Source organism: Balaenoptera borealis (genome assembly GCF_965194805.1).
Source record: "Balaenoptera borealis genome assembly, chromosome: 21".
NCBI classification, from domain to species: Eukaryota; Metazoa; Chordata; class Mammalia; order Artiodactyla; family Balaenopteridae; genus Balaenoptera; species Balaenoptera borealis.
The window spans coordinates 13143264-13160662 of NC_138880.1; the positions used below are offsets into that span (position 1 = coordinate 13143264).

A 17399-nucleotide genomic window follows, 5' to 3' on the forward strand; every position below is an offset into this window, starting at 1 on the left:
TTACTGTGTGTGTATGTATCTGTGTCTGTATGTATATGTGTGTTTGTATGATGAGAACTTTTAAGATCTAATTTTTATCATATGATACTGTTTTTAGATGAGATCAACCTATTCTGCAGACATGATTTTCAAAATATCCTTATAGACACTCAGGTGTAAATGAAGATATTTTATCCAATAATTTATTCATAACCTCATTCCAGAAAGGAAAGGAATTCAAACCATCGTGAAAAGGCAAATAAAATACAAAAGGACATAAAACTAAAAGTCAGGATTAAAAGAATGAATGGTCACAAACTCAAAATGCAAATCTACATCCAAATGTGGTTAGATTTGGTTATGAATAATAGGAAAGAAAAAAAATCTTGCCTCCCTCATATCTTTGGGAGATGTTTCTATCTAAATGAATAATTAGTAATACACCAAGATAGAAGAAACAACTGGTCAATTACTGCCTCGAAGATTCATTGTTAAGATTCAATAAGCAGCAGCTAATAAATTTTATCTGATACTTTTCAAGCTCCAGAGATAACAGAATAAACATGTAAGCATTTAAGAATTTGGATAAAATCTCTACTCCAGGCAGTTGTGATAGCTGTTCCTAACTTTGGAAAGAAGAGGAGGAAAGAGAACAGATGCCTTCAGGCAGGTATATATTGCATCATGACAATGCACAGTGAACTGCATACACAGATCTAGATACAGAGGAAACGGATGACCTATTTGACAGAAAATGCAAAGCAGAAGTTAAGTTCTCAATTTGAGATGACTAGTCCAGGCTTAGAGTGACAGGGTGTGGAAATGATGTTGCTAGTGTTGATTTAAACCTACTCACATGGCTTGAATTTAAATCTTCCCAAATAATCTGTATGACACCCACTGAAACAGGATTCCAGTCATTGTATGAATCTCAGCTGTAACACTTCACAATAACTTCATCAATACCCTTCCTTTCTTCAGTTTTTCTCCTTCAGATCAATCCTACTTGGTGCTCCCAGTCTAATGTTTCTATAATACTACTATCTTGCTCAAAAATATAGAGTAGTCTGTCACAGTGGTTTCCAAATTCTGTTATGCAGAACTCAGAGCATTCTAAAATACCCCCAGGGACTGACTTGGAGATAGGGAAGCTCTTGGACCCCTTCATCCCTCACATCAACTTCAACAAGAATGATTCTACTTTAATCTGCTTTACCTATTAGATAAAATTTCATTTAAATAAAGAATTCTACGGCTAAAGTAGTCTGGAAAAACTAGAGAAACTTCACACCAATCCCAGCTTGCCTCTGCAAGTTTTAAGACCCTCTACAACCTGGCCAAACAACCCATTCAACTCTTTTGCTACGAGTCTCCACCATTCCTCCCTGCCTTTTTACCTATACTTTGTGCCCTTCCTACTCCATACTCCCTTTTTCTCCAACCATTGCAAACGACTCACAATTTCCTGAACCCAGTATGCTCTCTCATATCACAGTGCCTTTGCACATGCCAGTCCTTCTTCCTGGAATTCTATAACCTATTCCTTTTCCCTCATCACCTCCTGGCCTTGCACACTTGACAAACTGTTATTCACTTGTTCAGATTCTATTCAGATTGCTTCTTCCTGGGTGAACCAACCCCATTACACGACCTAACTTAACAGCCAGCATTCCCTCCTCTGTGCACCTAAACACTATTCCATGTACAGGCTGCCATTTATACTAGCCTGCAATAGTTTTCTTACATATCTATCTCCCACATTATATACTGATTCTATCAGAGTGACTGCTTTATGCTCATCAGAAAGAAGGTATTCAAATGTATATGTATGAATAAATCACTTGGCTGTACACCTGAAATGTTTTTATATACCTTTTTGGTTTTCAATTTTTTAAACGAAAAATGAGTATTTTTCACGATTAGACTTAAATTATGAAATTCAATTCCAACTTTAAAGAAATTTTTTAATTAATTTTTTTATTGGAGTATAGTTGATTTACAATGTTGTGTTAGTTTCTGCTGTACAGCAAAGTGAGTCAGTCATACATATACGTATATCCACTCTTTCTTAGATTCTATTCCCATATAGGTCATGACAGAGTATTGAATAGAGTTCCCTGTGCTACACAGTAGGTTCTTATTAGTTATCTATTTTATATATAGTATGAAATTAACAACAGTGTAAATCAACTATAATATAAAATAAAATTTAAATTAAAAAAATTTAAAACATTTTTAACTAAAAAAAAAAATTAAAAAAAGTTTATTGTCCCTCCTGGAAAGAAAAGAAGAAGAAGGTATTCAATAAAGATCTTGTAAATAAATATTAGAGAAATATCTGTTTCCACTATGGGGAACAGACAGTAATGATGATCAATCTTCACACCTGAATTTCATCCCTCATGAACCTATGATGAACTTGTTTCCTTAAGGTAATACTCAGTCCTGCATGGTATGTTCCACAGGCTAACTTCAGTTTCTTAAGTTCAGCTGTAACTCGTTCTGTCATTCTTCTAGAAGGACAGTAGATGATAGCTGGACCTTCAAATTCCCAAGCAGTACTAAAGAAAAAGAAGAGCAAAAGGACAAACATATACATATAAGCTTCAGACCAGTTTGAGTTTTACCTAATTTAATTTTCCCTTTCTTTTAAAATTTTAATTTAATTTCATTTTAATTTAGTTTTTAAACTTTAATTTTCCTTTTAGTAAAAACTAAAAGGAGAAAGCATATAAAAAACAATGACATATTTAACAAACGCCTGAAACATTTTAGACACTCAAATGTGGAAATAAATTATATTAAACCCAAACACCTTTAACTTCACTTTTTTGTTCAAATTAAAACCAGAGACAAGTTTATTTACTGAAGCGGAAGCCTTGCTAAAAACCTGTAAACTGGGCTTCCCTGGTGGCGCAGTGGTTGAGAATCTGCCTGCCAATGCAGGGGACACGGGTTCGAGCCCTGGTCTGGGAAGATCCCACATGCCGCGGAGCAACTAGGCCCGTGAGCCACAATTACTGAGCCTGCGCGTCTGGAGCCTGTGCTCCGCAACAAGAGAGGCCGCGATAGTGAGAGGCCCGCGCACCGCAATGAAGAGTGGTCCCCGCTCGCTGCAACGAGAGAAAGCCCTCGCACAGAAACGAAGACCCAACACAGCCATAAATAAATAAATAAATAAATAAAATTTAAAAAAAAAAAAAAAAAAAAAAAAAAACCTGTAAACTAATGGAAACGCAATTACCGTCCTTTGGAATTGCAAAGCACTAGATTAACAATTAGTCTTCATTTATATAAGAAATGTAATGTTTACATAGGAGAAGGAATAAAATTTATATTATTCTTATTCCCTCTTCTGATCGTAAAATTGAGTTTCTATATCTGTTTACTAAAAAAGCAAGAACTTTCATGCAATAGTAAAAGATCATTTTTATAGTTCAAGGAAGTATTTACTAGTATCTTGAGACTATATGACCATTATAGAAAATAACATCTGTTAGAAAGCCTGTTTTAGAAACTTGTGCTTACTTATTAAAAGTATAAATAATGATTTCCATAGAACATTTAATTCATCAACATATTCATTTACGTAAATACATTCATTTATGCTGACCTAACCAATATAAAAAGAATATACTATTTAGATTTAGGAAAAGTTATTTTATTTAATTTTTAATGTGCATAACCTGTGATACAATTTCAATTTTAGGAATCTATTTTACAAACACACACATCTGCCAAAAGATATATATACACAAATATTCACGACAAAACTATATCAGTGAAAAATAATCTAAATGTTCATGATCATATACATTCATACTACAAAATGTGAAGTAAATATTTAAAAATTAAATGTATATAAAACCTTTAAGAAGGACTATGGCAAAAGTCACTGAAAACTTAGAGGGGAAAAATTAGACAGTAATTTTAACTCTACGAGTCTTACTGAATAATCTACTCAAAGCAATTTTTGAGAGTGACCAAATGGACTTCCATGTCAAAAATTCATAGTAGAGGGCTTCCCTGGTGGCGCAGTGGTTGAGAATCCGCCTGCCAATGCAGGGGACACGGGTTCGAGCCCTGGTCTGGGAAGATCCCACATGCCGCGGAGCGGCTGGGCCCGTGAGCCACAGTTGCTGAGCCTGCGCGTCTGGAGCCTGTGCTCCGCAACAAGAGAGGCCCGCGCACCGTGATGAAGAGTGGCCCCCGCTTGCCGCAACTGGAGAAAGCCCTCGCACAGAAACGAAGACCCAACACAGCCATAAATAAAATAAATGAATAAATTTAAAAAAAAAAAGATGGCTAGCAGGACATCAGAGCCGTTTAAAAAAAAAAAAAAATTCATAGTAGATAACTCCATGGAGTGAAAAAAAAAAGCAAAATATCTTTTAAATGTATAAGAATCTCATTTAAAAAACATTTTTCAAAGAAGGAAAAATTGTGCACCAAAATGTGAATATTGTAACATCCTAAACATTAAATGTAATATATAGAAAGATAGCAATACTTTATATAACAGGAGAAAATTGCAGAAAAAACTGACATACTATAGCAACCTAACAACAACAACTGGGAACGCATATTTGCACAGTACAAAGAACAGACACCTGAAACGCTAAATGCAAAAATATCAACAGTAATAATAACTGAGGAATGGGACTGGAAAAAAAATCTACGTACTCTTCAATTTACATGCATCTGTATTGTTCAAATTGATACGAACAATATGGATCACTTTTTACCCTAAAAAAAGCAGAAAACACAAAAATCTGAACTTATAGAGCAGAAAAATCAAAGCAGTAAAAATTCCTATTGATTACAGCAGTGAAATGGCTGGTAAAAGGACCTCGGTGCTTGTCTTCTTTGAAGAAAGAATTCAGCAAAGAGACCAAGATTGTGAAGCAGATACAGCATTTATGAGAAGCAAAGTATATGCAGAAGAGCACATGGGCGAACTCGCAGAGTTAGCTGCACCCAATAGGGGTGGCTTAGATCACATATATGGGGCAGTCTTCCAGGTTTTCTCTAGCCAATCATCTTGCTTGTGCCCATATTTGGCCTGACTCAGGTTCCTTCCTGGTCAGCTCAAAGGTTTCTGGGAGGTTGGCAGGACATATTATGGGCTGGTGTCTCTTCCCTCCTTTGGCCCCTCCCCCTAGAGTTATGTTATTCGGAATTCCTTAGGGGACAACTGAGGACCTTCTCTACACATGTGTTGGGCTGAGAAATCCCCTTGACCACAAGAATGAGGAAACTGTGGTCTCAGGGCCCAATGCTCCTGCTGCCATCTTATCTCAAAGTGACAGCAGAAGACTGGCTGCAGCTGCTCAGCCTGGGGCCCATCTATCGCCTACTTCAAATCCCGTCTGAGAGGTGTGGACCCCAAGGAATCTTTATTGGGAGGATGAAGGGGGAAGGTCCTTCTGAAGCTGCTTCAGGCTGGCATTGGGCTCGTGGACCCTACCTAACTGGTGCCGTGGAACTCTCACCCTGCCTTGTCAAGGGACCCCAGAAAGGCTTCTGCTGTTATCCCAGCAGGATCTGTTTCAGGGAGTGGCTAGAATCCCTGCACCACCATCATCTTGATATGGAATTGCTGCAATCTGGAAGAAACAAACTTAACAAGCAGATTAAAAAGGCAGGGACCAAAGATCAGTAAAAGGATTATTGCAACTAGAGGCCCAAACAGGGGTAAGAACAAGGTTGCGCTTGGTAACATTCCTCTGATAGCAGTCCAGATAGAGTCAGTGCTTGGGTATCCCTGTCCGAAGGAATGAAGCCATCTGGCATGGTCATACATTTTCTTGATGTCCTCTTCTACTAGCCCAGTGGTGTTGATGTGGGTACAACATATCTTATTAATAACTGCAAATACCCCTCTCTGTTCAGCCAGAAGAAAGTCCAAGGCCAGTCTGTTATCCATCACTACATCAGCTGAGGAACTAACAGACAACGAAAGTTTGTAAAGTGCATTCCCTGTGGACCTGCTCAGAGCTGACAAGGTTATCCAAAAGTCTGTGGAGCACTGCTTCATGCTAAGCAAAGCCTTCCCAAGGGGACGCCAACCCAGTAGCAGCTCCAATCCCTGCCAAAATGAGGCCAATTGCCCTTTTGCCACAGGGGTGGGTGATATTATGGATGGTAATACCTAGGTTCCTTTGATTACTCAGTTGGCCTAATGTACACTGTCCCGTAAACAGAGCATTGTCTATACAAGGAAAGGCTACAGCTAATCCTGGGAAAGGGAAAGATGGATTGGGGTTGTTCTGATGAGGCAATGGGTTTATGTCTAGACCACAAAGGAACAGATATCCAGAAGGGACAAATGCCTGACGCACTGTTGTAGAATTAAACCAATTCTCTAGAGAACCTGCCCAAGAGGGGATCCCGTTACAGCTTGGGGAGGGAGGCCCACCATTATATGAGGGTGCATGAGGGGTGGGGACTCTTCCGTAGGCGTTGGGTGGGGGGGGGCTACATTACACTCCAGACAATTGGTGTTTTTCCTGTCCAGTAAGTACATATCCCATGTGGGCCTTGTCCTTGTTTTTTAGTCTCTGATTGTATTTGTGGTGAGGGCACCAATGGGTGAGATTTCCACCTGTATGTCTTTGTCAGGGCTGGTGAGAACAATTAAATTTTGGAGTAACAGAGGCATTGATCAGATTCTGAAGGTTCCCCAGAGTGTTACTGCAAGTTTTCATGCTGGTTGCATAGGGGCAGTGGCAGCAAGACAAGCTAGTCTTATTGCAATTTAAAATAAGTGTGTGGTTCTCATCAGATCTATTGACGCGAGGGGTTAAGGTCTAAAGCACGGAAGTTGCGCTAGGGACGGAATACGAACTTTACGAGTAGGGTTAGAAGGACCCTCAGTAAGGTAAGGTCGTCACTGCTAGGTGTAAAGATTAGTTTGTTTTTAACCCACAGGCATTGCTCTGAGGATGGGGATGACAGATCCAGCACTGGGGTAGATTTTATCCCCGAGCTATAATTCTTGAGAGATTTACTATTGCGTTGGATTCCTATTCCCCTGATGTGGATCCCCAAAACAGGGAGAGAAAAGTTAGGGTGACTGATAACTTCATAATGGCATCAATCAGGGTTTTAATTTTGGAAGCAACCAGATAGCAAGTAGCAAAGAAACATCAAAAGAAATCATATAGTAAACGAAAGCCCAGTAGCAATTATGGAGTCCCAGCCTACCATCACTTGTCTTGTTTCTGTCACCCAGAGAGTCCCAAAGGAATCAATGTCAAAGCGAGAGTTTACTTATCAATGCGGTTGTCACTGGCTCAGGGATCACCTTCTAGAAGGGGTATTTGAGGGTTTTAGGTAGGTTCACAGGAATAGCTGGGATATATGTCTTCGGGTTCCTGTAACATATCAGTGGAGGCAGGTTTAATCCTGGACAGACGGACCCAACTCGTGACTCCCTGGAGCTTAACTGCTGTAGGGGTGCTCAGCAGGACTTGTTAAGGACCCTTCCACTTTGGGAGTAGCTGGGTGCCCGGGGGACTCATTTTTCCAGGTCTTTAAGAGCACCCAGTCCCCAGGATTTACAATGGAGTGACTGGGGCTCTTACCTGGGGAGGGCTGGGTTCTGTTTCCATGTTCTTTTATGGCCGTTTGGACCTGGCCCAGGTTTATAATTTAAGATGGGCTTGGTTTCTGGGTCAGTTAGTATGTCCAGGGTAAGGAATGGCCTTCCATGTGTCATTTCAAAGGGGCTTAACTTTGTGGTTGTTTTAGGGGCCGCCCTGACCCTTAAGGGAGCTATTGGCAGCAGGCGGTACCACGGTTCTGGTTTCCTGACAGTTTGCCCACGGTTTTCTTTAGGGTATGATTAGCCTGTTCTACTTTTCATGAGGACGGAGGTCTCCAGGACGAATGCGGGTGGTACCTGATTCCTAAGGCCTGCGAGAGCTGTTGGGTAACCCTGGCTTTGAATGAGGGTCCACTGTCACTCTGGAGGTGGCGGGGTAACCTGAACCTAGGAGTGATTTCTTTTATTGATAGAAGTGCTCTAGCCACTTCGGTTGCCTTTTCTGTCCTACTGGGGAAGGCCTCTGCCCATCCAGTGAAAGTGTCTTTAAATACTAATAAGTATCTGAAGCCTTGGAAAGAGGGCACCTGACTGAAACCCATTTGCCAGTCCTCTCCTGGGTAAGTCCCACGTCACTGGGCTGGGCTAACGAGAGGGGGAGGGGGTGCGGCTTGAGGCTGCCTCTGGATTATGGGTGGTGCAGAGGGCGCAGGCTCGAGTAACCCTTCTGATTGTCTCTGGGAGCCCTTTCCTGTAAAAAGCTGGAAAACCACAGCAGACATGGAGTGGTTTTCTCTCTCATTCTCTCTCCCCCAGATGGAGGAATCACGTGGCCCTTTAATAATTTTCCATTGGTCAGAAAGAGGTATGAGCAATTTTTGATCCATGTGCCACCAGCCATCTGTTCCCTTTGGTTCCCCCTTGGTCTCGTGGCCAGGTCTCTTCAGAAGTTGAGTATCTGGGTACAATGCTACAAGGGGCAAGGGATGGGATCAATGCCATTTCTGTTGTGGGTATCAGGGCAGCTTTCTTTGCTTCCCGATCTGCCCTGTTGTTCCCTTGGGTAATTTGTGAAATTCCTTTTTCGTGTCCGCAGCAGTAAATGACTGCTACTCGTCTTGGTTTTTGAACCGCTTCTATGAGATGTAGGCTCTCAATCCCATATTTTATAGGGGAATTTTTGGCATTCAAAAGTCCTCTTTCCTTCCAGATAGCTATGTGGGCATGTAGAACAGGGAAGGCATATTTTGAGTCTGTTTATAAATTTATAATTTTTCCTTCCCCTAGGGTTAAGGCTCGGGTTAGAGCTATCAGTTCAGCCTTCTGGGCTGAAGTGTTGGGTGGCAAAGGTTTCACTTCTGTGACACTATGAGCGCTCATGATAGCATACCCTGCCCTCCTGACCCCGTCCTTAATAAAGCTACTGCTGTCCGTAAACCATTCTTCCTCAGGGTTTTCTATGGCTTGATCTGTTAGATTAAACCTACAGGCATAGACCTGGTCAAGGGTTTCGAGGCAGGAATGTATTAGTTCTGGGCTGTCAGCAGGCATCCGTGTAGCTGGGTTGAGGGTGCAGCAAGTTTTAAGGGTTACCTCTGGGGAGTCGAGGAACAAAGCCCGGTACTTAGTAAGGCAGCCTCCAGTTAGCCAATGGTGGCCTTTGATCTCCAGGATCCCTTGTACTTGATGGGAGGTCTGGACTTCCAGTGGCTGTCCAAAGGTAAGCCTGTTAGTTTCTTCCTATAACGCAGAGGCAGCTACTTCCCGAAGGCAGCCAGGCCAACTTCTAGTTGTTGAAAAAATAGCCTATAAGCTGAGGAACTTCTCCAGCTTCTGTATTAGGACCCCCAGGGCTGAACCCTGCTTTTCAGCCACATACAAGATGAATGGCTTTTTTCAACTGGGAAGACTCAGGGCAGGAGCTTTCGTGAGGGCCTGTTTGATACTATTAAAAGTTTTTTCCTGTTCCCCAGTCCAAAGTAATGGTTCTGTATCTGGGCCTTTAGTAGCTTCACACAGGGGCTTAGCCATTAGCCCAAATCCTGGGATCCAGATTCTGTAAAATCCTGCCATGCCTAAAAAGGTACAGAGATGGTTTTTTTTTGTCTTTGGAGCACTTAGGCCTAATATAGCTTGTTTTCTGTCTGGAGATAGTTGTCTACTTCCAAGGTTTATAATGTATCCCAGGTATTTAACTTGTTGCTTTGAGATATGTGCCTTTTTCTGGGGACCTTGTAACCCCGGGTCCCAGGGAAATTAAGAATTTCAGTGGTGTTCTGATCTGAGGCCTCCATGGAGGGGCTACATGTTAATAGATCAACATCTACATACTGTAGAATAGCCCCTTCCTTTAGGTGTTATCTCCCTTAGTTCCTTTCCTAGGGCCTGGGCGAACAAGTGTGGGCTGTCCCGAAGCCCCTGAGGCAGTACTGTCCAGGTGTGTTGCATCTGGCCCAAGTGGGAGTTAGTCCACTAGAAGGCAAACAGATATTGTGATGAGGGATGAACTAGGATGAACTAGAAGACATCCTTGAGGTTGAGCACAGTAAACCATTTAGCATCCTCAGTGACCTGGACTAATACGTTACAAGGATTGGCCATAAGGGGGTGTATGCGAACCACAGCATCATTTACTGCTCTGAGGTCATGCACTATCCTATGTTCTCCATTTGGCTTCACAACTGGCAGAATAGGGGTGTTACATGGAGACTGACAGGGCACGAAGAGGCCATGTTTTAAGAAGTTATCTATGAGGAGTTGTAACCCTTTTTTTGCTTCCAATCTTATGGGGTACTGTCTCTTGTTAGGGTAAGTGGCTTCTGGCTTAAAGCTAATTTTTACAGGTTGGGTGTTTATGGCCCTCCCAGGGACTCCTTTGTCCCAAACTGGTTCACTGGTTGGAGAATATGGCTGGGAACAGGCCCTTGCTCTTCTTGTTGATCTGCCTTAGTCAGGCTCAAGATAAGGGGCTGCCTGGGGCCTCCTAACCGTAATATGGCCCCAAGGGAGCCCAGAAGGTCTCTCTCCAATAGTGGCACAGGACACTTAGGGACAACCAAAAAGGCATGTGAGATCAAACACTGTTCAAATTGCCAAGCGAGAGCCCAGTGAAGCAATGGGTGCGAGGCTTTCCGTCAACACGTCACTGTGCAGCTTTTAGAGGAAAGGGGTCCAGCGTGAGAAATTAGGCCAGAGTATGTGGCTCCGATATCAATTTAAAAATTGATCTTCTTACCTGCCACATCAAGAACGACCCAGGGCTCCTTGATGGAGACAGACATCTCACGGGGGAGAGCTGCCAGAATCCCAGGGCCACCTCAGTTGCCCAGCACGGCCATCTCAGGAGTGGGGGCCCCTCTTCCCTGTCGGGGCCAAAGGCAGTCCCATCTCCAATGACCAGTCTGCTTGCAGACTGGGCATGGCCTGGGGGGCTTCTCTGGCATTCACGGGCCCAGGGGCCGGCTGACTTGCATTTGGAGCACTCCCCCTTGTTGGTCTTACCTCCAGACTGATGGCTGAAGCTTCTTGGCCCCTTTGGGTTGCCCTGAAGTTGCAAGGTAACTTCAACTTCAAAGGTGTGTCTGACAGCAAGGCCTATCAGTTTAACTTGCTTGAGCCTTGGCCTGCCTCAACTCACGCCGAGTTCTTTCCTCCTCCTCAGTTTGATCTCGATTATTAAATACCCCAAAGGCCACCTCTAGGAGTTTGGGCATGGGAGCTTGTGGGCCTAATTGTAACTTTTGGAGTTTTCACCTAATATCAGCGGCAGACTGTCTGATAAAATGTTGTCCAAGCAGGGACTGACCCTCAGGAGTGGAGGGGTCTATGTTAGTAAATTTTCTAAAACCCTCCACAAGCCATCCCTGAAAGAAGGCTGGGTTTTCTTCTTTCTCTTGGGTCACTTCCCTGACCTCTTCATAGTTGATAGGTTTTCTAATACATTTTCTCATTCCTTCTAACAGGCATTGAATCACGTGGTTCCTGGCCCTCATTCCCCCCCAGGGACTTATAAGGGGGATCCTGATTTGGGACTGCGTCCCCACCCATATCATAAATGTTGGGTTGGTCCCTGGAGAGCTGGTCAGCGTGCCCCTGGGCTGCTGTCCAAATCCTTTGCTTCTTTCTCCTCACGGGTACAGCAGGTAGATAGTACTATTTGGACATCCTTCCAGGTTAAATCAAAGGCCAGGGTTAGGGCCTGAAATCCTTCAATAAACCTAGTAGGGTCTTCAGAAAATTGGCCCAGCCTTTGTTTGCAATGGGCTAAATCGGTTAGGAAGAAGGGCACGTGTACTCTGATTGTGCCTTCGCCATTTGCCACTTGCCCAAGAGGGCATATTCTCCCTGATCCTCGGTGATAGGAAGTCCCACTACGGGTTACCCCCGTGGGACTAGCTTTTTCATCCTGGGGTACCAGTGTGTATAGAGGGGCATAGGGAGGCGAGGTTTGGGACTGGCCAGGAGGATCCTGAGAAGCAAGGGTACTTGTAGGAGTAGGAGAGGCTCGGTTTCCCTCCTGAGAGTTTGGGGGAGTTAAATGAGGACCGTCTAGAATGTCGAGAGAATTCTCTGATTCTCCAGGCCTCTTATTACCAGAGCCGCATAGAGCAGGATTCTGGTAAAGGGACACGAAGGCCTGGACATAGGGAAACTCAGTCCATTTTCCCAACCTACGGCAATAAAGATGCAGTTGCAAGATGGTTTTATAATTTAGAGGCCCATTTTTGGGTCATGTTTCTCCATCCCCCAACATATAAAGGCCAGGCAGTCTTATAGTAAAACTTAAGCTTTTTCTTTCTTAGCCTGTCTAATTTTAAAAGCTTCCAGTTCTTAAGGACACATCCCAGAGGTGTTTCTTCTGGCTTAGAAGGGGATCCTCCCATGTTGAGCAAGCTGCAACCAAGGACAAAGAGGCTCACCTAGGAAAGGAATCCGGTGTCCTGGAAACATTCACCAGGAGGCTTTAATTTGGAACGGGTCCAGAGTGTCCCCTAGATCCCCATCGACCCTAAATCAGACGTCTCTGGTTGAACTTAGTTCCTTGCGCAGAGAAAAATGTTGCAGTTGCCAGGGATTCCTTGGGGAGGATATTTTGATTATATAGTCATTATCCTATGATTATTTTTCTTACACTGGGGTGTATCCCCCGGGACCAGGCGTCTAAAAGATTCAGAACCCGGCTGCATGGACTCAACCAGCCCAAAAGGCTGGTGCGGAAGAGCACATGGGCGAACTCGCAGAGTGAGCTGCACCCAATAGGGGTGGCTTAGATCACTTACATGGGGGCAGTCTTCCAAGTTGTCTCTGGCCAATCATCTTGCTTTTGCCCATATCTGGCCTGACTCAGGGTCCTTCTTGGGGCATCACACGCATCTCTCAGTCTAGATGGATTCCAGCACAAAGGTTTCTGGGAGGCTGGCAGGACGTATTATGGGCTGGCATCTCCTCCCGCCTTTGGCCCCTCCCCTAGAGTTGTGTCATCCCAAATTCCTTAGGGGATGACTGAGGACTTTCTCTGCACACGTGTCAGGCTGAGAAATCCCATTGACCACAGAATGAGGAAATTGTGGTCTCAGGGCCCAATGCTCCTCCTGGCATCTTATCTCAAAGTGTCAGCAGGAGACTGGCTGCAGCTGCTCAGCCTGAAGCCCATCTATCTCTTACCTCACTATTACAAAAGGATTCATTACTTTGCCAAGAGGTTTACTAAAGACTGTTATTTCCTCATAACAATTTCCTGAGGGGGAAAAAAATCTATCATCATTTAACCATTAAATTAGATAGGTGAGAGGGGCTGATCTAATTTAAATGCACCATGCATATAGAAAACAAATAAGATCAGAGTTTAAGAAACATGTTAGCTCAATGAAGAGAAAAAATGTGAATAGTGATAAACAAATGGCAGAATTAAATGAAAGGAAGAAAATGAAAATAAAAGGTAATACTTTGAAGTCTTAATTTACCCTCCATGTCAGTGCTCATCAAGAGGTAAATTTCTATTTGCCCAAGATTTGCAGAGAGCATTCTGACTCTGAATGGTTCCCTGCTACCACAACTCTTCTTGGAGGATTGAAAATGGGTACAAAATCTTTCCAGGTTTGCTTTTAGAAAAACCACTGTCACATTCAATATCAAAATCTTTGGATGGTCTTGGATGTTAGCCTAAGGAGTCTGGCCTTTAGTCCACAGGAAAGGAACACCATGACCCAGGGATGTGCTTTCAGATGATAAATCTGAAAATCAGGGAGCCCTGAGGAGCAAGGATGTCTGTTAGGAGAGACTATAACAGTCTGAGCTAAAAAGTAATAAAAACCTCAGTTAGCAGAATTAACATGAAAGATAGTGAGAAGAAATTATTTACATAAGATATCATAAGAGGACAATATAATCACAATGTCAGGAAAAAAAAAAAAAAAGGAGAGGGTTAGGGGGAAATGCCATAGAGACTGAGAATACTATGGACTGAAAAGGATCAAACATTAGGAAAGTAAATAAGGATCTGATTGTGGATACTCTAACCTAAAATAAATAGCCTTCTTCAAGAGAAAGTTTTACCTTTAGGACAGAAAGAAAGTGAAGTATGATGCATATTCACTTTGGAGAGATCCCTAGAGCAGGCAGAACACCCAGAGTATATTCATTACATTCTTGCTTTAATGTGAATACAGGACAGTCAAGCCAAGAGTGAACTCTACATTTAAATTCATCCTAAAGGACCCCAAGAGTTACCATAGGGTTTCCTTACCTAGGGTCAATCTTCTTTTTACCCCTTTCTGAAAAGGAAAACACTAATGATATTCTTTAAACCCTATTTTCCTATATTTGTTTTCTGTTTATATTGGTAGGACAAACATTATTTCCATCTACTCTGACTTAAAAACACATTTCATAACACGAAAGTTATAAGCTTTTCACTGAGAAGACAAATCAGGGAATAAGGCTCAGGGAAGCTTTCTTAGCATACATATAAAATGCCTCCAAGCAAAATACATAGGAAGAAGAGCTAGTGAAAGTCTCTTCATCAGTAAAATGAAAAGAATATGTAGCTTACTGAGCAGTTACAAGGATCAAACTAGATCACTTATATGAAGCACCTACGATAGTCCTTGGCATATGATATGGGCTCAAAAAGTATTTATTATTAAGATGACTTTTTAAATTCCTTAATACTCAAGTTAGTCATATAACTAGTGAACTAGGCAGAATTCAGATAAAAGACTCATTTGTTTTTGTTGTTTGTCAATTATTAAGAGTTTATGTCCCCTTCAAGTAACAGTATGGAATATAAAAATATTAGAAGAATTAGTTTCTACCTTCCTCAGTCACTGATTATATAACATCACACTTGACTGGAACCAAAGCTAAGCAGAATTTGAAATATGTTAAATATACATTAGAAGGAAATAACTTTAAAAAATAAAATACATTTTTTAAAAATTAGAAGAAAATAGTTACTAAAATTTATCAACCATGAAATTCTCACCTTGTCTTCTGGACAAGAAATTGCTTCAGATCTTGAAGGATGTTTCCTGTTTTTCGTCCAACTTCTAAATACAAGTTTGGTCGATCAAAACCAGTACAGGTAATGTGAGGATCCGTCAGTTTTAAGCAACGTACAATGTCTTCTCGGATTGAAGAACTTGCAGTAGCAGTCAGTGCAACAATTGGAACCTGAAATAAGTAAAAGTGATTTTTAACCAAGGGAAGAGCGCAATAATTCCCAACATCTACTGCCTCTTAGAAAGAGACTGGAAGACAATTACAGGAGGAACAGAGGAACAGGGTTAAAAATGCAACTTTAAAATTATTTTCTTTCAAAGAAGAGAAAAACACTTCCTTCATACTTGTTTCTCAGCCTTCTGAGAAATCATTCAAATAAAACACTAAATTTGTAAGATTTCTAAATGCAATCTACCTTATTAAATTAAGTCCATTTATTAACTATCTACCTCTCCATTTATTATTTTTACATTTATAATAGTGCTGGTACAAATGAGGGGTATGTTATGTCTTATTTTTCATTAATCTATCATTCACAAATTATAAACCCTTCATTCACTGAAAATCTACCTATACAAAGCCCAAGTCTTTTTTGTCTCCTATATTAAATATATTGGTCGATGGCTTTTCAGATCTATTGTAAAAGAAAAGCTCTCAGTGATCTGGATAACCTCTCACCAGTTTTAGTGGGTTAATCGTGGCATACTACGTAAAAGAAAAAAGGAGAGAATGAAACATCTATTATTAACTGATTCCTTGAGCAACCGAGTCATGTTCTATTTTCAATCTAGCGAAGACTTCTTGACTGCGCTAGCAGCCAAAGCAGGAGGCACAGCAGGTACCAGGAAAAACATGAGCATGTGATCTTTCAGAAATTCTAAAGTGGGATAACAACACACCTCCCATGAAACTAGATTTAATATTTCTGTCACTATTATCAAAAGGAGTCCTAATCAACTATGCTATTATTTCATAATCAGAAAAATTGTTCCTATATCATTAGCTGCTCAATATCCAAGATTACAACTTTCTTAATACTCTTTTTAGCTTATTACAAATACAGTAAATAATATCCTCATAACATAGTTCTTCAGACACAATACATCTACCTCACAAATCAGTTTAAGCAATTATCGTATATACATGAAAATTTAAGTGCAATTTGTAAAAAAGCAATTACAGAATTTGAAAAACACAATTTATTAAAAACTATTTTTACAATCAATATAGCTTTACTGAATTAAAAATTATCTCAAAGCTCATGTAAAAAAATCAATTAAGTTTGGGAGTAATTTTTAAATGGGAAAAAATTATATCAAAATCAATGTGACCAGGTAATTGGCATTTTTGTATTCTCTATCCTTAAATTCTGTGAAATTATTTTTAAAATACCCCAAATTAACTTAATTGATTTTTGGCTTAGAATCAGACTGTTCTCTGAATTTAGAGAGTGTCTGCCTAACAACTTATATATGAATATGCCAATTTATAAAGAAGTTAGTTTCTCTAATCAAGGCTTAATATATATGTATATACCTGCTTTATGTCTTAATAGCAAATAAAAATATCTATAGCAAATATATGGCTGAGAATAAGGGAAGTTGAAACACTGAAGTTCTTAGGACACGCATATTCTCACCCTCACAACAACAGAGTTCCATCAATGTAAGTGCGTTACTCAAACAATTTACAAATGCACTAAAAAATGCTTGTTGTTTAACCGCATACACACATAAAGACAGAATTTTTCAGGATAGAGACTATAAGAAACGAGGGCCTGGTTTGTTTCTAAGCAATATAATGTATGAATGGACGAGCAATGTTTTTGTGAAAAGAAGGAAATAAGCGCGAACCATAACACATTTTAAAGAAGTTAGTAGAAAAATCTGGCAAAAAGCAGCACAGTGGTGTAAAAATCTCGTTTAGAATCAATTGTCTGAGTTCAAAGCCTGCCTTTGCCACTAACTAGATGTGAGATTTTGAGCTGTTTTTTTTTTTTTTACACATATATATATTTTTGGCCATGCCACACGGCTTGCGGGATCTTAGTTCCCTGACCAGGGATTGAACCCGTGTCCCCTCCGGTGGAAGCGCAGAGTCCTAACCAGTGGACTGCCAGGGAAGTCCCTTGAGCTGTTTATTTCACTCTCTAAACTTTGGTATCCTCATCTATAAGATGGCTGTAATAATAGCAACAACCTCATAAAGTCACTGTGAAGACCAAATGGGATAAAAGGTCTAGTGTGCTGAACACAAAGGTCTAGTGTCTAGTAAGCACTCAAGAAGTGTCAGCTATCACTGATATTATGGCAACAACTGAAAAGAATTCTACAAAAGAACTGCAGAGACATGGCCACTACTCCCAGACTTGCCA

General features: G+C 41.2%; 1 protein-coding gene across 8 annotated transcripts in view; it reads right to left on the bottom strand.

Moving 5' to 3' along the window:
* WRN (WRN RecQ like helicase) overlaps positions 1-17399 on the bottom strand; it is a 125918-nt gene that overhangs the window by 44703 nt on the left and 63816 nt on the right. For all 8 annotated transcript variants that reach the window (XM_082374930.1, XM_082374931.1, XM_082374927.1 and 5 more), the window contains 2 exons: positions 15009-15196; positions 2366-2540 (listed from right to left, as the gene is read on the bottom strand). In XM_082374930.1, the coding sequence (XP_082231056.1) occupies positions 2366-2540; positions 15009-15196 (363 nt within the window). The remainder of the gene's footprint in view (positions 1-2365; positions 2541-15008; positions 15197-17399) is intronic.